Consider the following 26737-nt stretch of genomic DNA (forward strand, 5'->3'; position numbering starts at 1 on the left):
AGAACAATAATATACTGACGAGTTTCAGAAGAAAGTTATTTGTTTCTGACCATTCTGAGCCTGTAATCGAACCCACAATTGCTGATGCTCCAGATACTCAACTAGTCTCAAGAAGGCCAGTTTTATTGCTTCTTTAATCAGCATAACAGTTTTCAGCTGTGCTAACATAATTGCAAAAGGGTTTTCTAATGATCAATTAGCATTTTAAAATGATAAACTTGGATTAGTAAACGCAACATGCCATTGGAACACAGTACTGATGGTTGCTGATAATGGACCTCTGTACGCATATGTAGATATTCCATAAAAAATCAGCCGTTTCCAGCTACAATAGCAATTTACAACATTAACAATGTCTACACTGTATTTCTGATCAATTTGATGTTATTTTAATGGACAAAAAAATTGCTTTTCTTTCGAAAACAAGAACATTTCTAAGTGACCCCAAACTTTTGAACGGTAGTGTACATGGAAGGGACTTCATCACCCACTGTAGACTTGAAGACAGAACCTCACCCAGAGAGCTGTGTCTGTCAGTGTGTGGTTAGACAGCCAAATCCTTAGATTTGGCCAAATAGACACATAGAATGACATTCTAGTTCTGGTTAGACAGCTGAAGTTCTATCCACTCTATCCACAACTTATTTTTATTTGGCACTGTACTGTATGGCTGCCATCTTGCAAGTTCCGACCCAACTTTGCATTTTTCTTTCTTTTGGCGTTTATCTTCACGACATTGCACGAAATGTATCCGCTATCATTTCTTATGATCAACAATAACTTTTGAACATCCGATGCCAATCTGATGTTCAAAAGCTACTAACCTCAATTCCGGCTTCAACTTCGACTCATCTGGCCTGGGCTCTTGGTGTAATTCCGACCCAATTTTCAGGCTACCCAAGAGGAAATGAAGGTGAAAAAGAGGCAGGAGAGGAGAAATCCTGGCGAGATTAAGGCAAATGAAAACCGTCCACCTCTTCCCTCTTTTCCATTGGCCAATGATAATACATGATAATAAGATGGATGACCTCTGATCACGGATTTGCTATCAACGGGACTCTCGTAACTGCAATATTCTCTTTCTGAAACATAGCATTCCGACAAGATACACCAAATGACTATCCATTCACAGAGGGGACAGGACATTGGATTCAGGGAAATCGAGAGCGGGAGGGTTATGCAGCATCAACAGCAAATGGTGTGCTGACACTAGTGCAGTGGAAGTTTACCCATTGCTCACCCGTCTTGGAATACCTGATGGTCAAATGCCAACCTTTCTACCTCCCGAGAGAGTTTTCAGCTGTTATCGTAACTGCTGTATATATTCCACCTCAGGACAAGAAAAAAAAAAAAAAGAAGCTGGCACTTAATGAACTGTAGAAGGCTATAAACAAGCAGGAAACCATGCACCCGGAGGCTGCTTTTCTGGTTGCTGGTGATTTTAATTTTGGTAATTAAGACACGTGATGCCCAACTTCCATCAACACGTCTCCTTCGCCCCGTCATTCGCAGGAGAAAGAGACAGAGATATTGTGTACGTAGGTCGGGGTGACTTGTAAGGATCCGACGGCGAGCAAATAAACTGCATCTTCCATCAATCCTATTAGTCAATGTTCAATCATTTGAAAATAAATTAGATGACCTACGATTACAGTTATCCTACCAACGGGATATTAAAAACTGAAATATCTTGTGTTTCACAGAGTCGTGGCTGAACGACGACATGGACAACATACAGCTGGCGGGATATACACTACATCGGCAGGATAGAGCGGCTGACTCCGGTAAGACAAGGGGTGGCGGTCTGTGTATATTTGTAAACAACAGCTGGTGCACAAAATCAAATACTAAGGAAGTCTCAAGGTTTTGCTCGCCTGAGGTAGAGTATCTTATGATAAGCTGTAGACCACACCATTTACCAAGAGAGTTTTATCTATATTTTTCATAGCTGTCTATTTACCACCACAACCCAATGCTGACATTAAGATTGCACTCAATGAGCTGTATAAGGCCATAAGTAAACAGGAAAACACTCATCCAGAGGCAGCGCTCCTAGTGGCCGGGAAACTTAAATCCGTTCTACCTAACTTCTACCAGCATGTTAAATATGCAACCAGAGAAAAAAAAACACACAAAAAAACTCTAGACCACCTTTACACACAGAGACGCATACAAAGCTCTACCTCACCCTCCATTTGGTAAATCTGACCATAAATCTAACCTCCTGATTCCTGCTTATAAGCAAAAACTAAAGCAGGAAGCACCAGTGACTCGGTTAATAAAAAAGTGGTCAGATGACGCAGATGCTAAGCTACAGGACTGTTTTGCTAGCACAGACTGGAACATGTTCCAGGATTATTCAGATAGCATTGAGGAGTACACCACATCAGTCACTGGCTTCATCAATAAGTGCATCGATGACGTCATCCCCACAGTGACCATACGTACATACCCCAACCAGAAGCCATGGATTACAGGCAACATCCACACTGAGCTAAAGGGTAGAGCTGCCGCTTTCAAGGAGCGGGACTCTAACCCGGACGCTTATAAGAAATCCCGCTATGCCCTCCGACGAACCATCAAACAGGCAAAGAGTCAATAAAGGACTAAGATTGAATCGTACTACAGCGGCTCTGACACTCGTCGGATGTGGCAGGGCTTGAAAACTATTACATACTACAAAGGGAAGCACAGCCGCGAGCTGCCCAGTGACACAAGCCTACCAGACGAGCTAAACCACTTCTATGCTCGCTTCGAGGCAAGCAACCCTGAAGCATGCATGAGAGCTCCAGCTGTTCCGGATGACTATGTGATCACTCTCTCCGTAGCCAATGTGAGTAAGACTTTTAAGCAGGTCAACATTCACAAGGCCGCAGGGTCAGACGGATTACCAGGACAGTGTCTTCACTGACATTTTCAACATGTCCCTGACTGAATCTGTAATACCAACATGTTTCAAGCAGACCACCATAGTCCCAGTGCCCAAGGACACTAAGATAACCAGCCTAAATGACTACCAACCCGTAGCACTAACGTCTGTAGCCATGAAATGCTTTGGAAGGCTGGTCATGGCTCACATCAGCACCATTATCCCAGAACCCTAGACCCACTCCAATTTGCATACCGCCCCAACAGATCCACAGATGATGCAATCTCTATTGCTCTCCACACTGTCCTTTCCACCTGGAAAAGAGGAACACCTACGTGAGAATGCTATTAATTGACTACAGCTCAGCGTTCAACACCATAGTGCCCTCAAAGCTCATCACTAAGCTAATGATCCTGGGACTAAACACCTCCCTCTACAACTGGATCCTGGACTTCCTGACGGGCCGCCCCCAGTAGGTAAGGGTAGGTAACAACACATCTGCCACGCTGATCCTCAACACGGGGGCCCGTCAGGGGTGCATGCTCAGTCCCCTCCTGTACTCCCTGTTCACCCATGACTGCATGGCCAGGCACGACTCCAACACCATCATTAAGTTTGCCAACGAAACAACAGTGGTAGGCCTGATCACCGACAACGATGAGACAGCCTATAGGGAGGAGGACAGACACTTGGCCGTGTGTGCCAGGATAACAACCTCTCCCTCAACTTGACCAAGACAAATGAGATGACTGTAGACTACAGGAGAAAAAAGAGGACTGAGCATGCCCCCATTCTCATCGACGGGGCTGTAGTGGAACAGGTTGAGAGCTTCAAGTTCCTTGGTGTCCACATCACCAACAAACTATCATGGTCCAAACACACCAAGACAGCCGTGAAGAGGGCACGACAAAGCCTATTCCCCCAAGATTTGGCATGGGTCCTCAGATCCTCAAAAGGTTCTACAGCTGCACCATCGAGATCATCCTGACTGGTTGCATCACCACCTGGTATGGCAACTGCTCGTCCTCTGACCGCAAGGCACTACAGAGGGTAGTGCGTACGGCCCAGTACATCACTTGGGCCAAGCTTCCTGCCATCCAGGACCTCTATACCAGGCGGTGTCAGAGGAAGGCCCTCAAAATTGTCAAAGACTCCAGCCACCCTAGTCATAGACTGTTCTCTCTGCTACCGCACGGCAAGCGGTACCGGAGTGCCAAGTCTAGGTCCAAAAGTCTTCTCAACAGCTTCTACCCCCAAGCCATAAGACTCCTGAACAGTTAAGCATGGCTACCCGGACTATTTGCACTATCCCCCCCCCACCCCCCACCCCCCACACCCCCCACCACCACCACATATTTTTACGCTGCTGCTACTCTGTTAATTATTTATGCATAGTCAGTTTAACTCTACCCACATGTACATATTACCTCAACTACCTCAACTAGCCGGTGCCCCCGCACATTGACTCTGCACCAGTACCCCCCTGTATATAGCCTCCCTACTGTTATCTTATTTTACTTTTTTCTCAACACTTTTTTGTTGTTGTTGTTTTATTTTACTTTTTTATAAAAAAAATAATGCATTGTTGGTTAAGGGCTGTAAGTAAGCATTTCATGGTAATGTCTACACCTGTTGTATTCGGCGCATGTGGCAAATAAAATATGATTTGATTTGATAAAGTCCTAGACTACTGTTACTCTACCCATAAGCAAGCACACAAGGCCCTCTCTCGTCCCCCCTTCAGCCATGATCTGCCCAATGATACCTCTCTACCAGACAAACTAAATGCATTTTATGCACGCTTTGACAAAAACAACACAGAGCCTTGTACGAGGGCTGCCGCCGACCCAGAGGACTGGCTGATTTCACTCTCGGAGGCCGACATGAGCAATGTTTTTAATCAGGTCAACACTCCCAAGGCCGCAGGGCCGGACAGAATTCCAGGGCATGTTTTCAGAGCACCCGCAGAACACTTTCAACCTCGCCTTGTCTCAGTCTGTAATCCCCACGTCTCAAGCTGACAACCATAATTCCTGTTCCCAAGAACTCTAATGACTACCTCCCTGTAGTACTCACATCTGTAATCAGGAAGGGCTTTGAAAGGCTGGTTATGGCACACATCAACTCCATCCCAGACACCCTAGACCCACTCCAATTTGCATACCACCCCAACAGATCCATAGACGACGCAATCTCAATTGCACTACACACTGCCTTCACCCACCTAGATAAGAGGAATACCTACAGTACCAGTTTTACTATTTTCTACATTGTAGAATAATAGTGAAGACATCAAAACTATGAAATAACACATATGGAATCATGTAGTAACCAAAAAAGTGTTAAACACATGAAAATATATTTTATATTTGAGATTCTTCAAATAGCCACCCTTTGCCTTGATAACAGCTTTGCACACTCTTGACAATCTTGAAATGGTGAGTCAGTCAGGAAGGGAGAAGTCCTTAACTTCAAAACTTCTCCATAGCAAAGCTAGCTTAGCTTACCTTGCTGTACTCACTACTGCCATTGTTTGTTGTGATTGAATGGCAAAGACACACCCAAGAAACATTCACATCAAACCACACCCCCAAGACAACTATTGTTTGGCTTCCGTCATGGCCGTTAGCATTTCTTAATTACAAAGCTTCAAAACGAGGCCAAATCAGGAAGTTCAGTCACTCTTTAAAGTTTTACAATAGGACAAGTCTTACCTTTGTCGATGTGCATCCTCTTTGCTTCGTGGCTCATGTCATGGGCTAGGTCTCCTTCTTTAGGCCCAGGCAGAATGCTTGGGGAGAGGCCCAGCAGAGCTTGGTTCATTTGGTTCATAGACAAACCATTCTGATGTATGGCTGGAGAGGAGAGCGAGAGTAGTACAGGTGATTTAGAAGATGTCTTTGTCTGTTCAATTTCACAAGTCTATGCCCTGTCTGAACAGCTAGCTAACACATTTTGTATTTTAAACATGTGGACGACTCAAAATTACTGTTCTTCAGTCCTGGTGCTAGGGACCCACAGTGTGCAGGGTTTTGTTCCAGCCCAGCACTAATATACCTGATACAACTGATAAAGTGTATTACCATCAAATGAATCATCTAGAACTTGAGTAGTTGATTTAGGTGTGTAACCACTGGGCTGGAACAAAAACCTACACGCCCAGGATCAAAGAGCAATACAAAATTCCAACTCTAAAATCAGTTTTTCTATCAGTTCAGTACAACAACAACAGCAACAACAACAACAACACAATTGGGTTAGCAGGGTTGGTTTGTTTACTTGCGGCACTGAACACGCAGTTAGCCAGTCTGACTCGTTGCATGGGAAGGGAATAAGGGGACGTACGTATCCTGTCTGAGGAGCTCTCTGTGCGGGCCGGCGAGCTGGAGACACTGCTGCTGCGGTGGGACGATGGGTGGCTGCCGGGCCTCCTGCCGTCCTCTAAGGAAGGGGCGGGGGATGGACTATCTGGGACACGCTCCTGTCAATGACAGAGGGACATCAGTGACAAATGAGGTCCATGAAAGTAGATGCTGTGTAATCAATTGGCCATTTCCATAGTGCTTCCCTGTCCTTCATCGCAGTCAAAAGTTAATGAAAAATTACTTTAAATGCCTAGAGCTGTATATTTGTTATACACAGTTTGTGTCTATTCTGCCACTTTACCTTGATGACTGAGGTGACTATTATGCAGGGCAGGCTCTGTTGCTGTGCCACATCTTCCATGTTTGAATATAACAGTGTTTTCCAATCCTGGTCCTGGGGACCCAAAGGGGTGTACATATTTATTTTTGCCCTAGCACTAACACATTTATGGGTCCCAAATATCAGGATTGGGAAACACTGTCATATAATGTCTTACTTTATAGTTATTATGCTTATGCTTATGCTTATTATTATTATTATTATTATTATTATTATTATTATTATTATTATTATTATTATTATAGCTTACTTTGATGACTGAGGTGACCATTCTGCAGGGCAGGCTCTGCTGCTGTGCGGCGGCGGCCATGTTGGCGATGGTGCTGAGGTGGTTCATCTGGCTCATTGCCATGGAAACAGAAGCAGGGGGCAAGCTAACAGGGATCAGGGGGTGGGGCATCATCATGAAGGGCAGTTCCAAACCTACAACAGGGGAGAAAGGTGATAGGTTAATGGAAACCATGGTTGGTTGGTTCATCTCGATTGGAGGACGTTGATTGGTTAATTGGTTAATTTGACATATGTAACCAATAAGGGTTGGGTTAAGTCAAAACCTGTCTTGGTGATGGTTATGCGGTATCATTTACTTATGTGGTGTCATTTACTATTCCTTTTAGAGAAGCCTACCCGCTATTTTTAGACTGTTCGTAATTTATGTTTGATCATTACAAAAAGTAACTGTAAAACTATTTGATTGAATTAAGATTTACTGAGCTGGGTGGACATGCTGGTATAACCTACAGATCACTGATACTGACATTCCTTCTCATGCCATTGAATGCAAAAATAACAACATAAAATAATTATCATCAAACAACATTACACTTATTTATGTAATAATATCAGCAGAATATGTTAAACCCGGTCCTTCCTCACAGTATATTTTGTAATCCTTATCTCAAGCGCTTCACGGGTTATCGTTCCATATTAACATAAGAGGCGTAAATGTTTGACATCACATGTTAATAATAGATTATATTACAATAATTGTAATGAAAATGGCAATGATGATAACTATATATACACAATCATTCAAAGCCACACTAAACGTATTGGGTAAAGTGTTATGAAATGTAATGTCATGTAATATTGTAAACTGTATATAACTGCCTTAATGTTGCTGGACCCCAGGAAGAGTAGCTGCTGCCTTGGCGATCCTTAATAAATACAAATACAAAGCCAAAAAAACCACATAAATTATTCTGTGTTGAACAAAAGGTCCACATTATGGAAATAACGCTTGCTACTTACACATAAGGAATGATCTAAGTCCGTGTCCAAAATGACATCCTATTCCCTTTTGTTGTGCGCTACTTTTGACCAGGACCCATTGCTAAAATTAGTGCACTAGTGAATAGGATGCCATTTGGGAAACACTTAGTGTGAAAAATGGCTACAAGCTGAACAAGCTACACCACAGAACAAGTCTGATTTTTAATTTAACAGGGCATTTTCATTTCGGCTCCGTTTTGTAATCTGGATTACATTACCTCATCACAAGATCAGATATCTTACAAATGTTAAAAAATTATTCAATTTCAGCTCAGCAATAGTACTCTAATTGTTCAAAGTCAAGACATTAGTCGGACAAAAAAAAGGGGAATAGTGTAGGCTAGCGCTCCGCTGTGCCTTTAGATGATACAGTATTATGAAAACGGTCTAACCTTCAAAGGACATGAACACACATAGGTGTCTGTCCCCGAAACCCCAGGCCTCCTCCTCTCAGCACTCCCACCTCCTTTTTGGGGTGCTTTGAACTTGGTGGGCTCAAAAGTGACTGGGAACATTTCTGCCTTCTTCCTTCGCCACTCAGTTGTTTTCCCCTGAAGTGCTTAAAAAAAATCTCAATACCTCACAGAAGCTACTGAATCTGACTAAACCCCACTGTAGATTTTTTTGTATTTTCTTTTGACAACTTGGCTCAAGGTAAAGAAGAGAACAAACACCACTAGAACCACCACCCAAGAAAGCTAATCCACAAAACATCTATGCTTTTGCGACAAAACATCAGTTGGCAACAAGGGACAAGGCGATCTACACCACAAAGAAATCCTCAAAAGACAAGGACACTGTTTGTGAAATGAAAGGCAAGGAGGTACTCCTTCTCTCCGTTGTTCCCTCACATTTCTCCAGAATCATGTTGATTTCCATAAGAAAGATGGCATGCAGATTCCGAGTGGTGAGCATCCCGAAGCATGAAGAAGCAAGGGAGATTAAAGCCAAGGCATAACGCAAGGGTGAACCTTCGGTCCCGCCACCATTCTCGTACGAGCTCCATCTCTGAATCAATTACCTCTTGGGCTCAATTAAAACAGCACCACAGTGGGCCTGATGGCAGGGGTAGTTACAGTGAGACAACATTGAGAGGCCCACTATGTGTGTATCTACGTTTCAAAGGCAATCAAGGGCCAGAAAGGGGAGTGCTATCCTGCCTTTGAGGGATAAGCATGGGCAAGTGCGCACAAACACACATGCACGCACACATGCAGCACAGGCATGTGCAAGACACACAAACATGAACACACACACACTGTGTCTGACTACATCTTAAGGAAACCAACATACACATAAGGGGAGAGAGATAGCCTGAGACTGATATGACTTTGCTTTTGTCATTCAAATGTATTGTCGAGAAGGGACCTGCAAGTAAGCATTTCTTTGGACGGCACATACTATGTGTATCCCGTACATACGACAAATAAAAACTTGAAACTTGAAACACACACACCCTGAGTGATCTTTTGTGCTAACCGCTGTGATTCTATGGTATGTCTCGTTCTGAAAGGCAGACGGATGGGCATACAGTAGAGGACTCTAGGGGTCTTAATCTCACTCCTTATGTGTTGGCCACCCTTTCACGTTCCACCATCCTCAAGCGATGTTTCCTCCATAAAGGCCCATTCAGTTGACTGTAAGGGAACCTGCTGTAGGCCAAGACGAGTTCGCCTAGTCCTTTCATTGGGGACTGAAAGGCACTGGGCACAGCTTGGATTGGTTGGATTCAATGGCATAGATGTCAGGTTTTATTGGGAAATAGCTGAGTGTTTGTTTATTTGAGTAGATGTTTTTTCAGACATCTTGTTTCTGTCTTTGTTTTGGAATTGATTCAGTTACTTTTCCCAGGTACTTACATGGTGGATTTATAGTGAATGGGTTAGAATTAGGTTGGCCAACTATTGTGTATGTGAGTTGTGATGCCACGAGAGGCTACCGCTTCCAGCGGGGTTGCCCAAGTAGTGCAAGGAGTCCAGGTTCAACCAAAACAAGGATTTTTATTAAAGGTCTTCGGCAACTAACGAAATTATAACACAATTCTCTTCTTCCCCGAGCCCACCCTCCAGACCGTGTCTCTTCCCTTCCAAAACAACTCCAGCCTATCAGCCCCTGATTGGTTTCAGCTGCGTGGGAAGATTGGCCACAGAGGGTTGGAGTTCCCGACCATACCAGCAGATGGAGCCATAGCTGTCTGGGTTTGCAGCCACCTCAGGGGGATGTAACGTCCCTCCAGGACACAGCCTCTCGTGACATCACACATCCCCTCCTCGGGACCGACGTCCTCGTCGGGGTAAAGGCAGTGAAGAAGGCATCACGCCGGGAGAGGGCGTCCGCATTTCCGTGGTGCTTGCCAGCCCTGTGGACAACCGAAAAGTTAAACGGTTGCAAGCTCAAAAACCATCTGGTTACTCTACTGTTTGATTCCTTGTTCTTGGCCATCCACTGCAGAGGGGCGTGATCAGATACCACCATGAAACGTCGGCCCAGGAGATAGAACCGAAGGGACTCCAGGGCCCAGACTACAGCCAGACATTCCTTCTCCACCGTTGAATAGTTCTTCTCTCTTGGAAGTAACTTCCTGCTTAGGTAGAGAATGGGATGTTCTTCCCCGTCATGTGCCTGGGTGAGGACAGCACCCAGACCCACCTCCGAAGCATCCGCTTGGACCATGAATTCCTTCTTGAAGTCTGGTGCCACCAGGATCGGACTGGAGCAGAGTGCTCGCTTCAGGTTGCGGAAAGCCGCCTCCGCCGCAGGGTTCCACTTCACCATTCGTGAGTGGCGTTTGGTCGTCAGCTCCGTCAATGGTGCCGCTATGGTAGCAAAATCTGCAATAAAGCGTCTATAGTAGCCAGCGAGGCCCAAAAATGACCTTACTTGCTTCTTGTTGATGGGCTGCGGCCAGTCCTGTATGGCCCGCAGTTTGGCTTCCTGTGGTTTGACCAACCCCCGCCCAATGGTGTACCCCAGGTAGTTTGTCTCACTGAAGGCCACCTTGCACTTCTTCGGGTTTGCCGTGAGCCCTGCTTCCCTGAGCGAATCCAGCACCGCTTGTACCCGGGGTAGGTGGCTGGCCCAATCCTGACTTTGTATAACCACATCATCCAAATAAGCCGCTGCGTGCCTCTTGTGGGGCGCAAGGACTCGATCCATCAGGCGTTGGAACGTGGCAGGTGCCCGTGGAGACCAAACGGAAGTCGGGTATACTGGTAGAGCCCCTCCCGGGGTGGCAAAGGCTGTCTTCTCCTTAGACGCCGGGGTCAAGGGCACCTGCCAGTAGCCTTTTGTGAGATCAAGAGTGGTTATGAAACGAGCATGCCCCAAGGAGTCTATTAAATCATCGACACGAGGCATTGGGTATGCATCAAATTCAGACACTTCATTCAACTTTCGATAGTCATTACAAAATCGTACTGAACCGTCTGGCTTGGGAACTAGTACTATGGGACTTGCCCAGGCACTGTGGGACTCTTCGATTACTCCCAACTCCCGCATCTTCCTTACCTCCTTCTGTATAACCACTTTACGAGCCTCTGGCACGCGGTACGGGCGCTGGTTTACCGTTCGGCCAGGCATGGTGCGGATCTCATGTTGGACCACCTCTGTGTGACCGGGAAGGGAGGAGAAGACATCCTGGTTCTGCTCCACGAGTTCCCGGGCCATCTGTCGTTGATGTGGGGACAGATTTGGACCCAGCTGAACCTCTTCTCGCGCCGGTTCCTGGGTCTCTGTGGGGGGTAGAGAGCTAAACAGCGCCTCTCTGGCGTGCCACTTCTTTAAAAGGTTAACATGATAAATCTGCTCAGTTTTCCTCTTATCTGGTTGCCTCACCTTGTAGTTTACTTCTCCCATGCGTTCAATGACCTCATATGGTCCTTGCCAGGTTGCCAGGAATTTGCACTCAACGGTTGGCACCAGGACCAGCACTCTGTCCCCCGGCTTAAACTCCCTGGGCTGAGCAGATCTGTTGTAGGAGGCTTGCTGTTGCCGCTGACTGGCCTCCATGTGTTCCCGCATCATGGGATAGATGGCCTTCATTCTCTCCCTCATAGCCCCTACATGGTCGATCAGTGTCCGCTGTTGGCATGGCTGCTCCTCCCAGGCCTCCTTGGCGATGTCGAGCAGTCCTCTGGGTCTGTAGGAAAGCAAGAGCTCAAAGGGTGAAAAACCAGTAGAAGACTGAGGTACCTCTCTCACCGCAAACAATATGTATGGTAACAGCTGATCCCAGTTGCGCCCATCTTCCCCCTACCGCTTTCCGCAGCATGGATTTTAGTGTTTTGTTAAAACGTTCGACTAGGCCATCTGTCTGGGGGTGGTAGACCGAGGTTCTCAGCTGTTTGATTTTCAGTAAAGCACAGAGTTCTTTCATCACCCCTGGACATGAATGGAGTCCCTTGGTCCGTCAATATCTCTTTTGGGATTCCCAGACTAGTTGAGAGACGGAACAGCTCCTTGGCGATTTGTCTGGATGTAGCCTTCCTCAGCGGAATGGCCTCCGGGTACCGGGACGCATAGTCCAGAATGACCAGAATGTATTGATGTCCCCTGGCACTTTTCGGTAAGGGCCCGACTATGTCTAATCCAATCCTCTCAAAAGGAGTTTCGATAATGGGCAAGGGAATGAGCGGGTTTCTATATGTGGGCTTTGGCGCAACCTGCTGACACTCAGGGCAACTACGGCAGTAGTTCTCTATCTCTTTGTGTACTCCTGGCCAAAAGAAACGTTGCATGATTCTTTCCTTAGTCTTCTCTACCCCCAAGTGGGCCCCTAGCGGGTGTGTGTGGGCTAGGTTGAGTACTGTGGCCCGATAGGGCTGTGGCACGAGGAGCTGTTCATGCACTTCCTCATTTTTCTTGACTATCTGATATACTAACCCCCGGTTTACTGCGAAATGGGGGTAAGTAGGGGTTGTCTTATCACCTAACACTACACCTTCTAATACCTGCACATTTCTTAAGGCATTTGCAAGAGTAGGATCTTGTAATTGAGCCGTACCATACTGGCCTGTGAGAGGGGGAAGCTCTTGGGTGCCTGGGACGTCTTCTTCACTGGAGAACGGAGCACTTTCCTGGGCTGCGTTCTCTTCTCCCGTATCCGGACCAGTCTCGGTGTCGGTCTGGGCACCTGCCATCCCTATCAGAGCCCGGGCGGGAGTGAGTAACTCGGAGGATTGCACCGGAGCCTTCCCAGGATGAGTCTTGCCTCTCCGTTTCCGAGGTACTCGGGTTATCCTCTCCTGAGACTCTCTCCAGAGTGGGTAAAAGGCTGGGCAGTCTCGTCCAATTAGGACAGGGACGGGGAGGGAATCAACCACCCCCGCCGTCGTGTGTATGGTTCCCCGTGTGCTGGTCATTGTAAGTTCAGTAATGGGGTATTCTCTGGTGTCCCCATGGACACAGGAAACTGGGAGGACTTTCCCCGGGGTCAGACACGTTGGGCCCACCAAATCCTTACGCACCAGGGTGGCCCGGCTACCAGAATCCAGTAAGGCCTCCACATCATGGTGATTCACAGTTACCGGGCAGGTGGGGGGGTCGATCTGGGCCGCCATCTACGACTCCCAAGAGCGAGGCAACCCGGTGTGTGGGTGCTGAGCTGGAGGACTCCGCAGTGGGCATAGGTTCATCGGCTGGTTTCCCACACTGCCAGGAGATATGTCCCATCTCCCCACACCGGTAACACTGTCGAGTTTTCCCCCTCCTGGTGTACTCTTCTTGGACCCGCCTGGTTTCTGGCTCCCCCTGGAGCCGGGATAAGTCCTGACGTGGCTGGGTTCGAGACCTTGGGAGTCCCTTTGGACGGGTCCTTCCCATTTGTGGTGGGGCCGCACTCCTGGGGTCTTTTCGGGAAGCATTCAGCATCTCCGCTGTGGCCTGGTACTTTTCCACAGCTTCCACGGTCAGATCAGCCGTGGTCAACGCCTGTTGACTGATGAACCGTTTTGCCTCATAAGGCAGGGCGCGTAGGTAACGATCCACCACAACGGCCTCCACCACCGCCGCTGCTGTATTCCTCTGCGGATCCAGCCATTTCCTTGCGATTCGGACAAGTTCATGCATCTGCGCCCGAGGAGGTTGGTCTGGTTGGAAGGTCCAACTGTGAAAGCGCTGGGCCATACCAAATTTTGTGAGTCCATATCTGCTGAGGATCTCAGACTTCAGGGCATCATAGTCAGTAACCTGGTCAGGGCCCAGGTCCCGGACAGCATTCAGCGATTCCCCGGTTAGAAAGGGGGCTAACAGACCAACCCACTGTTGCTTGGGCCAGGCTTCCCTAGTGGCCGTGGCCTCAAATGCATGCAGGTATGCCTCAATGTCATCGGTAGCTCCCATCTTAGATATAAAGTCACTTGCCTTTATTGGGCGGGTATTTTGGACCACCCTCTGTCTCTGCAACTGCAATTCCTCTGCCTTCAGAAGGTTGGCTTTCTTTTGCTCCTCCAAGAGAGCCACGTTTGCTTGCATCTGGGCTTGCTGGCCAGCAACAAGGGCTTTCAATATGTCCTCCATTTCAGTCGGCGGGGAGCCTACGGCCAACTTGGAAAACTGGGTGATCAAACCTTCGGTATCCTCCTCTGACATGCACTATTAACGCTGAGCGTGCCTGTATTCTCCACCATCTGTGATGCCACGAGAGGCTACACAGCTTCCAGCGGGGTTGCCCAAGTAGTGCAAGGAGTCCAGGTTCAACCAAAACAAGGATTTTTATTAAAGGTCTTCGGCAACTAACGAAATTATAACACAATTCTCTTCTTCCCCGAGCCCACCCTCCAGACCGTGTCTCTTCCCTTCCAAAACAACTCCAGCCTATCAGCCCCTGATTGGTTTCAGCTGCGTGGGAAGATTGGCCACAGAGGGTTGGAGTTCCCGACCATACCAGCAGATGGAGCCATAGCTGTCTGGGTTTGCAGCCACCTCAGGGGGATGTAACGTCCCTCCAGGACACAGCCTCTCGTGACATCACAGAGTGTATAGACTTTAGTGGATGTTTTTGTTGCTTTTCCTACCACCTTTCCTACTGCCTACAACAAGTAATTTACCTGGAGTAGGCCTAAGCCCTAGGGACTTCCAAAGGTGAACTCCTACTTAGCTACCATCATTAAAACTCCAAATCACTTAATACTCAGGCAAACAGCTCAAGCTATTAGGTTGGGTAATACAACACATCGCAAGTGCATGCATGAATAAGCAATGATCCGAATCATAGAGGATAAATGGAATGAATTCAAATACCCTTTGGAAATATCATAATTAAAAAGGTGTTATGTCAGACAGAAACACATGGAATAGGTCTGGAAAACGAAAAGCAGGTTCAAGTATTAATACAAAATCAGTTGATGAAGGGTTTAGATTGATTAAAAAGAGGGCAATAATTGCAACCTTTTTCAAGACAAAAATGACTGAGCCATTAACCTGCAGCGAAGCAATCTCCTCTATCGTTAATCCTGCTGGTGTTCTAACGGTGTGTGTGTGTGTGTGTGAGTGAGTGTGAGTGTAAGTGTACCTACATGCATGCACAAGTGTGTGTGTTTGTGTGTGTTTGTGTGTGTGTGTGTGTGTGTGAGTGTACGTGTGCCTACATGCATGCACAAGTGTGTGTGTGTTTGTGTGTGTGTGTGTGCATATGTAGTGTGTGTGTGTGTGTGTGTGTGTGTGTGTGTGTGTGTGTGTGTGTGTGTGTGTGTGTGTGTGTGTGTGTGTGTGTGTGTGTGTGTGTGTGTGTGTGTGTGTGTGTGTGTGTGTGTGTGTGTGTGTGTGTGTTAACATGAGTCCTGATGGAGACAACTATTCTAACCACCTTTTCCAACAATAGGGCATCCTCTGGGTAGGAATAATAGCATATTAATCCAAAGGTATCGGAATGAATACCTAGCCTTCCGAATAGCCCACAGACCTCTGTCTACGAACCAACCAGCAGTCCTGTCTCCATTTAGCTACGGAGTGGCTAGATTTCCCTTCACAAAAATTAAACCAGCTCCGGCTTGTCACTTTATTATCTCTTCAACTGAATGATTTATTGTTTGTGGAGCAAAAGAAAAACAAAAGAGAGAGACGAGATTACATTTCCAGCCACAGCACAGGCTCATATCTAGTTTTTTTCTTTCTCTAACTCCCTCTGTCCAGGGAAAAGGCTCCCGACAAACAATAATGTCAGCCGTAATTGATCAGAGGTCGCCACCCAGGCCTCGTGTAAAAGCTCCACAATTTAAGTGACAATGAGTGCTATCTGGGGCCGAGCGGCCTCCTCAAATACTAGGGCTAATGAAGCTGTCTGACTCTGCTATTTACCTTATTTTAACTGGAAAAGGGGATGAGATGTACTGTAAGAGACAGCAAGGGCTGGAGAGGATCTCTCCTGGCTTCTCTCTTCTCTCTCTGTCTCTCTCATTGGTGAAGTAGTACCGTGCGGACGTCTGAGGAATGCATAATTGGTTGCCTGCCGCAGCCAAAGCTGAGGGATCCATACGCTAGCTAATTAAATGGCTTACTTCAAGCCTATCTGTCTTTGTTTTAGCAAGGGGCTCAGGGCTTCGGAACAATGGATTGGCAAATGCTGTTGTTAAACTGAAGCACATTCATATGTGGTCAGTCCCTTTGATTTGGATTGGGAAAGACACAGGGTTGATTTGTACTGTGTCGTTAAGCCTCTTTTTGCGTTCATGGTACAGACACGTGTTTCTCTACTGATCTGTCGAAAGCTATAAATGGCACCATTTTAATCAAACTGCTAGAATTACTTCCTGTGTATAAATATAAGGTATTCACATACTCCAATCTAGGCTATTCTACTAATTGCCCTCGTAAAATGCCCACATGTTGCTGGTGCATTTCTCAGACAAAGGTGAAAGCGGTGGTGCACACACATGGTCTATAGGTGTGGGACTTTTTTGTGATTGCGTTGGGGGATTTGTTGGGTTTTGCACCCAAATCCCATAAGGAAACAAATGGCCGATTAAAATAAAATGGTTGCGTTCCCAAATATCACCCTATGTCCTACATAGTGCACTACTTTTGACCAGAGCTCTATGGGCCCTGGTCAAAAGTAGTGCACTGTAGGGAACAGGGTACCATTTAGGATGCAGCCAATGTCTCTGAGGCTGTGGGCACTTTCAGTGGTCTCCCAGTACCATACAGTATATCTTTACTGTAAGTACTCATCTCTTTAGAATGCAACAGCAAGCACAGCCTTATGAGGTGGATGGGCCATTAAACTCAATCAGAAGGGAGAGGAAGCTATAGGAAATATAACATACAAAAATCCAGCCTTCATAAACAGTGTAGTCTGGTATTGTGGCAGTGCTATGGGCTGTTTTCCTCTACACACGTGCACACACACACGTGCACACACACACACACACACACAAACACAGACATACTGACACATACACAGACATACACACACATCCCCCTCCACACACTCACACACACACACACACACACACACACACACACACACACACACACACACACACACACACACACACACACACACACACACACACACACACAGAGGGTGGGCTCAGCCAAGGCTGGTGAGTCCTGTAGCTCATTAAAGGGAGAGGGAGGAAGGTACTGGTCTTTGATTTAGCCACCCACAACCCCTGCGTCATTGAGGGGAACTGTTAAGCCTTTGAGTTTACACCCTTAATGTTGAAAGTAAATAAACCATCTTGGCTTTGTTAAAGAGTGTGTGTGTGATATCTGCCGTCCTCTCAAGTACACACTCGGTTACACACATGACGGTGGAAAGCTATTTACACAAACAAAGAGGTGTAAACATGTAACCGTACATGTGCAGACACACACTGAGACAATTCTGTGTAAATTTCTCCAAACAGTACAGTACAGCACTCACACAGGCACGCACTCCAAGACACATGCACAGTCACACACATACCATTCCCATAGCAAACGGCTACATTAGCAGCTAATTCAGATCAACATACATAACTGTGTGTTTGTTTACCTTGTCGTGATGAAAGAGATACACATAATTTCCAATGCTTCAGGTGGGAACACTTGCCAACTTATGTCATGTAATGTCATGTAATTTAATGCTAGAGAAAGTAATGATAAGAAAATATGTTTGGTTTGATGAGGTAGCATAATGACTTTCCTCCCCCTTGACCGGTATGCACACATGCACTCACACACACATACAGTATAGCATGTGGTAGGAATTACCCAGGAGACAGACATTATTGTTTCTCCAGTAAGTGTTTAAAAATGCAGCCGCCAGCCGCCTACTCCAGATGACTGAGACTGGGATTCAATCAATTGCAGATAGTGGTTTTCCACGGATATCGCTTTAAGTTATGTGTTTGAAATAAAGTGTCAACTCCCTCCATCCGGGGAATGCCGGTGAACAAATCATACACATTTGATTGATTGATTCAATCCACATCACACTACTTACAGGCTGACTGAGCAGTTGCAAATCAAATCAAATATATTTATAAAGTCCTTTTTACATCAGCAGATGTCACAAAGTGCTTAAACAGAACCCAGCCTAAAATCCCAAAGAGCAAACAATGCAGACGTAGAAGCAGCTGCAAGTAAAAATATAATTCTGTTTAGATCATTCTGTCATGGAATCACAATGCAGTATCTATCTGTGATTTGATGATCATTACAATTGTCAGAAACAAAATATGATGATAGGTCTTTCATAAGGTCTCACTCTTTCTCACAAGATACTTCCACAAATTCTCATTTTCCAATTGAAACGTGTTTGAAAATAACAAGCCACACTAAATATTGACCAATTATTATTTTATTTTTTTGTCATTTAGCAGACGCTCTTATCCAGAGCGACTTACAGGAGCAATTAGGGTTAAGTGCCTTGCTCAAGGGCACATCGACAGATTTTTCACCTAGTTGGCTCGGGGATTAGAACCAGCGACCTTTCGGTTATTGGCACTATGCTCTTAACCACTAAGCTACCTGCCGCCCCAATGGCAGCATCTATGTAATGCAGTAGACAACTTAAGGGATAGAGATTCTATAGACCAGAGTCGTATTCATTGGGCCCCACACGATAGTAAACCGACTGAAACCGCACACACAGACACACACACACCCACACATAACCTATTACTTGCAGCTGTTACTACTGAGGGTGGAATTTATCACTGGCCAATCAATAGAGCTCTCCTCTCGGTGGCAGTGACACCCCAAGCAGACAGAGGGATGAAGTCTGTGTGATACTTAGCAAAGGCCTCTCCCCCTTTTAAAAATATTGCTTTCAGTCAATTGGCGAGTCGTTTGACTCACACTCCCCAAATTAAATATATTGATGAACTTTATCAATCGCCCCTCTCCGCCGTCATATTACCTTCGTTACAAATGGCACCCTATTCCCTATGTAGTGAACTACTTCGACCAGTGCCCATCGGTTTTATAGGGAATAGGGTGCCATTTGGGGATCGGTTTGCATGTGTTGGTCACCAGATCACCACTCAAGGACATTCAGAGACTTGTCCCAAAGCCACTCCTACGTTGTCTTGGCTGTGTGCTTAGGGTTGTTGTCCTGTTGGAAGGTGAACCTTTACCCCAGTCTAAGGTCCTGAGCGCTCTGGAGCAGGTTTTCATCAAGGATCTCTCTGTACTTTTCTCTGTTCATCTTTGCCTCGATCTTGACTAGTCTCCACAGCATGATGCTGCCACCACGTTTCACCGTAGGGATGGTGCCAGGTTTCCTCCAGACTTGACACTTGGCATTCAGGCCAAAGAGTTCAATCTTGGTAGAGCATGGCGCTTGTAACGCCAGGGTAGTGGGTTCGATCCCCGGGACCACCCATTCGTAAAAATGTATGCACACATGACTGTAAGTCGCTTTGGATAAAAGTGTCTGCTAAATGGCATATTATATTATATTATATACCAGATCATCTGTTTTAATTACAAAATTAGCTTCAATCGCTCCGGCCTATTCTCCTTATCCATAACCATCGGTCCTTCAGAGAAAATTTGTACAATCTGTCATAATGCTAACAATTTCAATGCAATCATTGGATGTGTCACGATCGTTATAAGATGAAGACCAAGGTGCAGCGTGATATGCATACATCTTTTAATGAGTACTATACACAAATAACAAAACAACAAAATGATACGTGAAGTCCTACGTTAAACACCAAAACAAACCTTACGGAACAAGATCCCACAATGAACTGTGCAAAACAGGCTGCCTAAGTATGGTTCCCAATCAGAGACAACGAGCCACAGCTGCCTCTGATTGGGAACCACCCCGGCCAACATAGAAATACATGAACTAGAACATGAACATAGAAAACACAACACAGACACTACACACCCTGGCTCAACTTTTAAGAGTCCCCAGAGCCAGGGCGTGACAGTATCCCCCCCAAAGGCGCGGACTGCGACCGCGCCAACCAAACTCAAGAGGGTAGGGGCTGGGTGGGCATTGCGCCTCGGAGGCGGATCCGGCTCCGGGCGTGACCACCACTCTCTCTCTCGCCCTCGTGGTCCTGCTGACCGGAGCTGGACTGAACACCGGTGGAGCGGATTGCTCTGGCTCCGGCGTGGAGCAGCTGACCGGTGCCGGACCAGGCACAGGTGGAACAGGCATGGACCGTGCCGGACTGACGACGCGCACCACTGGCTTGGTGCGGGGAGCAGGAACGGGCTGACGACGCGCACCACTGGCTTGGTGCGGGGAGCAGGAACGGGCCGGACTGGGCTGACGACGCGCACCACTGGCTTGGTGCGGGGAGCAGGAACAGGCCGGACTGGGCTGACGACGCGCACCACTGGCTTGGTGCGGGGAGCAGGAACGGGCCGGACCGGGCTGACGACGCGCACCACTGGCTTGGTGCGGGGCGCAGGAACGGGCCGGACCGGGCTGATGACGCACACCACTGGCTTGGTGAGGGGAGCAGGAACGGGCCGGACTGGGCTGACGACGCGCACCACTGTCTTGGTGCGGGGAGCAGGAACGGGCCGGACCGGGCTGACGACGCGTACCACTGGCTTGGTGCGGGGAGCAGGAACAGGCCGGACTGGACTGTGGAGACGGACTGGAGGCCTGGAGCGAAGAGCTGACACAACCCGTCCTGGCTGAATGCCTATCTCCACACACTCTGTGTGAGGCATCAGCACAGGACGTACAGGGCTGTGCACTCGTACTGGCACTACAGCACGTGGCACTGGCGCAGGATATCCGGGCCCGAGGAGGGGTACTGGAGGCCACGAGCGTTGAGCCGGTACACTCCGTCCTGGCTGCATGCCCACCTTAGCACGACACGTGCGTGGTGCTAGCACAGGACGTACAGGACTGTGCAGGACCACTCACGGCACAGTGCGCAGCTCCGCATAACTCGGAACCTGCCCAGTCTCACGCTGCCTAGCCTGAGTACGGGGAGTTGGCTCTGCTCTACCTCTAGGCTCCGCCAACCTCCCTTCCAGCCCCCCAAACCTGGTGGCCTCCTCTCCTAATCCGCCAATACGTCCTGTAGCTGCCTCCAGCATCCCCGTCGTCCATGCCGTGTGCCCCCCCCAAAAAATTTATTGGGGTTGCCTCTCGCCTGTCCGACGACGGCACGGTTGGCGCCGTACCTCCTCTCTCGCCAGGGCTTTAACTTTTGCCCATGGCCCTTTGCCCGCGAACATGTCCTCCCACGACCACCATTCGCCCACCTGGGACATCGCCAACTTCTCCAGTTCCTTACCCGGCGTTTGTTCATGAACACGCTGCTTGGTCCTTCTTTGGTGGGATCTTCTGTCACGATCGTTATAAGATGAAGACCAAGGCGCAGCGTGATATGCATACATCTTTTAATGAGTACTATACACACATAACAAAACAACAAAACGATACGTGAAGTCCTAGGTTAAACACCAAAACAAACCTTACGGAACAAGATCCCACAATGAACTGTGCAAAACAGGCTGCCTAAGTATGGTTCCCAATCAGAGACAACGAGCCACAGCTGCCTCTGATTGGGAACCACCCCGGCCAACATAGAAATACACAAACTAGAACATGAACATAGAAAACACAACACAGACACTACACACACTGGCTCAACTTTTAAGAGTCCCCAGAGCCAGGGCGTGACAGGATGATGTGATGTCACTTATGTGAATATCGGAAACACAATTAGGTGAAGTGTGTATTATTTCTATTCATATTTGTACTATATTAATTTATATCTGAATCGGAGTGATGTGTAAACAGTGACAGGCATATTTTTTTTCTCAAAATGCAGGCGGGGGATTGCGCGATAAACCTCAGGGTAGACGTTGTGCCTCCCAGGAGTCATGTGTATTCCCTGTCACAGGCTAAAACGGAGGCTATGGAGACACATGTCTCCGAGTCCCTGCGCCAGGGGTTCATACGTCCCTCCACTTCGCCCGCCTCCTCAAGTTTATTTTTTGTGAATAAGAAAGATGGAGGTCTGCACCCTTGCATTGGATTTTGGCCCATTCCTCCTGACAGAGCTGGTGTAACTGATTCAGGATTGTAGGCCTCCTTGCTCGCACATGCTTTTTCAGTTCTGCCCACACATTTTCTATAGGTGTGAGGTCAGGGCTTTGTGATGGCCACTCCAATACCTTGACTTTGTTGTCCTTAAGCCATTTTGCCACAACTTTGGAAGTATGCTTGGGGTCATTATCCATTTGGAAGACCCATTTGCGACCAAGCTTTAACTTCCTGACTGATGACTTGAGATGTTGCTTTAATATATACACATAATTTTCCTTCCTCATGATGCCATCTATTTTGTGAAGTGTACCTGACCTCCTGCAGCAAAGCACCCCCACAGCATGATGCTGCCACCCCCGTGCTTCTCGGTTGGGATTGTGTTCTTCGGCTTTCAAGCAACCCCCTTTTAACTCCAAACATAAATATGGTCATTATGGCCAAACATTTATATTTTTGTTTCATCAGACCAGAGGACATTCTCCAAAAAGTACAAGCTTTGTCCCCATGTGCAGTTGCAAACCATAGTCTGGCTTTTTTGTGCCGGTTTTGGAGTAGTGGCTTCTTCCTTGCTGAGCAGCCTTTCAGGTTATTTGATATCGGACTTGTTTTACTGTGGATATGGATACTTTTGTACCTGTTTCCTCCAGCATCTTCACAAGGTACTTTGCTGTTTTTCTGGGATTGATTTGCACTTTCACACCAAAGTACGTTCATCTCTAGGAGACATAACGCGTCTCCTTCCTGAGAGGTATGACGGCTGCCTGGTCCCATGATGTTTATATTTGCGTACTATTGTTTGTACAGATGAACGTGGTACCTTCAGGCGTTTGGAAATTGCTCCCAAGGATGAACCAGACATTTTTTTATTTTGATTTCCCATGATGTCAAGCAAAGAGGCATTGAGTTTGAAAGGTAGGCCTTGAAATATATCCACAGGTACACCTCCAATTGACTCAAATGATGTCAATTAGCCTATCAGAAGCTTCTAAAGCCATGACATCATTTTCTGGAATTTTCCAAGCTCTTTAAAGGCACAGTCAACTTAGTGTATGTCAACTTCTGACCCACTGGAATTGTGATACAGTGAATTATAGGTGAAATAATCTGTCTGTAAACAATTGTTGGAAAAATGATTTGTGTCATGTACAAAGTAGATGTCCTAACCGACTTCCCAAAACTATAGTTTGCTAACAATAAATTTGTGGAGTGGTTGAAAAACAAGTTTTAATGATTCCAACCTAAGTATGTAAACTTCCGACTTCAACTGTATATAATCTTAAATTCCATTCCTTATTAGATTTGTTTGTATTGGGTATATGTTGTGAAATTGTTAGATATTACTTGTTAGATATTACTGCACTGTCGGAGCTAGAAGCACAAGCATTTCTCTACACCCACAATAACATCTGCTAAACATGTGTATGTAATGTAAAATGTGATTTGATGAATGCTCCATCCTTCTTACCGTCCTTTGTGAACGAGGTGTTTCAGGACATGCTTGGTTGCGGTGTAGTCGTCTACATCAATGACATTCTGGTGTATTCACCTACGCGCACCGAGCATGTGTCCCTGGTTCGCAAAGTGCTGGCCCGACTGTTGGAACATGACCTTCATGCCAAGGCAGAAAAGTGTCTGTTTTTCCAGCAGTCCATCTCTTTCCTCGGATACCACATTACAACCTCAGGTGTGGAGATGGAGGGAGATCTAATTTCAGCCGTACATAATTGGCCAACTCCAACCACGGTTAAGGGGGTCCATCGCTTTATTGGCTTCGCTGACTACTATTAGAGGTTCATCCGGGGCTTTGGTAAGGTCACAGCTCCCATTACATCTCTGTTGAAGGGTGGGCCGTCCCGGCTCAACTGGTCTGCTGAGGCTGACAGGGCCTTCAGTAACCTGAGGGGTCTGTTCACCTCAGCCCCGGTACTGGCCCACCCTGATCCATCACTACCATTCGTAGTGGATGTGGATGCGTCCGAGGTATGGATAGGTACTGTCCTATCTCAACGCTCGGGCACGCGACCCAAGCTCCGCCCCTGTGCCTTCTTCTCTAAGAAGATCAGCCTGGCAGAGCAGAACTACGACGTTGGTGATCGGGAGCTGCTGGCTGTTGTCCGAGCCCTGACCGTGTGGAGGCACTGGCTCGAGGGGGCGAAACACCCTTTCCTCGTCTGGACGGACCACCGTAACCTGGAGTACATCCGGGCAGCGAGGAGGCTGAATCCTAGCCAGGCCAGGTGGGCCCTATTCTTCACCCGGTTTGATTTTACACTATCTTACATCCCGGGTACGAAGAACGTGAAGGTAGACGCACTGTCACGGCTGTACAACACAGACGAGAGGCCCATAGACAACAACCCCATACTGCCGGCCTCCTGCATTGTAGCGCCGGTAGTATGGACGATGGACGCGGACATAGAGCGGGCGTTACGCACAGAGCCATCTCCACCTCAGTGTCCAGCTGGGCTGCAGTACGTGCCTGCTCTTGTCCGTGACCGTCTGATCTATTGGGCACACACGTCTCCCTCCTCTGGTCACCCAGGTATCAGTCGCACAGTGCACTGCCTGACCGGAAAGTACTGGTGGCCTACCTTGGCTAAGGATGTGAGGGTGCACCCAGAGTAAGGCACCTAGGCACCTCCCAGTGGCTAAGTTACAGCCCTTACCAGTTCCACAACGGCCATGGTCCCACTTGTGTATTGACTTCCTTACTGATCTACCCCTCTCTGAAGGTAACACCACCATCCTGGTCGTTGTGGACTGCTTTTTCAAAGCCTGCCGCCTCCTTCCTCTGCCCGGTCTCTCCAAGTCCCTGCAGAATGCAGAGGCCCTGTTTACACACAGCTTCTGGCACTATGGGGTGTCCTGAGGAGAATAAATGAGGTTACCTATAGGTTATTACTCCCGCCAGATTATCGTATTAACCCCTCGTTCCATGTGTCTCTCCTCATGCCGGTGGTGGCTGCTCCAGGAGTCTGAGGTGCTGGAGGTCCCTCCACCCCCTCTGGACATCGAGGGGACCCCGGCGTACTCAGTCCATTCCATCCTGGATTTGAGGCGTCGGGTGGGGGGCCTTCAGTACCTCGTGGAGTGGGAGAGGTACGGTCCAGAGGAGCGGTGCTGGGTCCCGGTGAGGGATATCCTCGATCCCTCCCTGTTGTGGGATTTCCACCGTCGCCATTCCGGCTCGCCCTGCTCCGCTTCCTACTGGCCGTCCTCGAGGCCGTTGTCGGCGCGCTGCTGGAGCTGCACATCAAGGGGGGTACCTGTCACGACTTCCTCCTAAGCTGCCTCCTCTCCTTGTTCGGGCAGGTTTCGGCGTTCGTCGTCACCGGCCTTCTAGCCAATGCCGCTCCTCATCTCATCATTCCATTTGTTTTGTCTTGTTTATTACACACACCTGGTAATGTATAAGTGTTCCCTCTGCCCCCTTGTCTTTGTGTGTGATTGTTTATTGTGGAGGAGAGAGAAGCTGGGTGGAGCTCCGTGTATTTTGTATCGCCGGGAATATTCCCTGTGTGCCTTGTATTTTCCAGTGCACCTGTTTTGCACACTGGAGTGTTTTTACGCATTACTGCGTAACTCTGCGGTTCAGAATAAATCCTGTTATTCTGCGATTTACCCTCCTGCGCCTGACTCCTTTTAGATCACCTCATCACAATGCCATCTGTCTTAACAGTAAAAACCGATTTTCTCTCAACATATTTGTTGAAGGAATTGAAACACACATTTGAATAGAAATGCCTGTTTGTTCACAGTGTGAAGGACATCCAGTAATTGTGAAATTCTTTAACTCTGTCTGAACTCCTTCTCTTTATCTTATTTCCACTTTGTGAGGGTGTATGTGTGGCTACATGTGTGGTGATGTCTGGTTTGAAGAAATGTGTGATCTACCATAGTTCAATACCCCCTACAGTATGTACGCTGCATCACATTTGACAAATAGAAAGTATTTAAATCAAGGGGGGATATATTCTATTACACTTGAAAGGCCCTTAATTAAGCAATGAGCATGTATGCAACATGCATACCTTTATGATTCCAACAAGCCAAGCCACTGGACACAATGATATTATCCTATATGATAAAAATACAGTATTGGAAGGTCCTGCATGGATAGTCATGATTATTGTCCATATTCTTACACTACCATGAAATCATAATTATTCTTATATATCCATTTGGTATTATTACGCAACATAAACATGACAAATCCGCTCTGTCACATTAATCATAGCAAGATGATAATAAACTTGATGGTAACTTTACATGATGTAAAGGTGTGGGGCTTTTGACCGGTAGTGTAGTCAACGTTAAATTAAGTAAAATAATTGGTATGATTACTTTGATAGACTACTATATCAACCTTACTATGTTGGATTTTGGGGCAGTTAGATCACACATTTGATCAGAAATAGCTACACTCGGACTACTAC

The 26737-nt window shown here is 47.2% G+C and overlaps 1 protein-coding gene across 2 annotated transcripts in view; it reads right to left on the reverse strand.

Moving 5' to 3' along the window:
• Window positions 1-26737, reverse strand: part of LOC121551191 (dachshund homolog 1-like) — a 355740-nt gene that overhangs the window by 96724 nt on the left and 232279 nt on the right. The window contains exons 4-6 of one of the 2 annotated variants that reach the window (XM_041863748.1): window positions 6825-6997; window positions 6215-6350; window positions 5584-5724 (exon numbers count right to left, since the gene is read on the reverse strand). In XM_041863748.1, the coding sequence (XP_041719682.1) occupies window positions 5584-5724; window positions 6215-6350; window positions 6825-6997 (450 nt within the window). Of the gene's footprint in view, window positions 1-5583; window positions 5725-6148; window positions 6351-6824; window positions 6998-26737 lie in introns of both variants that reach the window. The other variant, XM_041863740.1, reaches the window with a different exon arrangement.

Source organism: Coregonus clupeaformis, chromosome 40 (assembly GCF_020615455.1).
Source record: "Coregonus clupeaformis isolate EN_2021a chromosome 40, ASM2061545v1, whole genome shotgun sequence".
Lineage (NCBI taxonomy): Eukaryota > Metazoa > Chordata > Actinopteri > Salmoniformes > Salmonidae > Coregonus > Coregonus clupeaformis.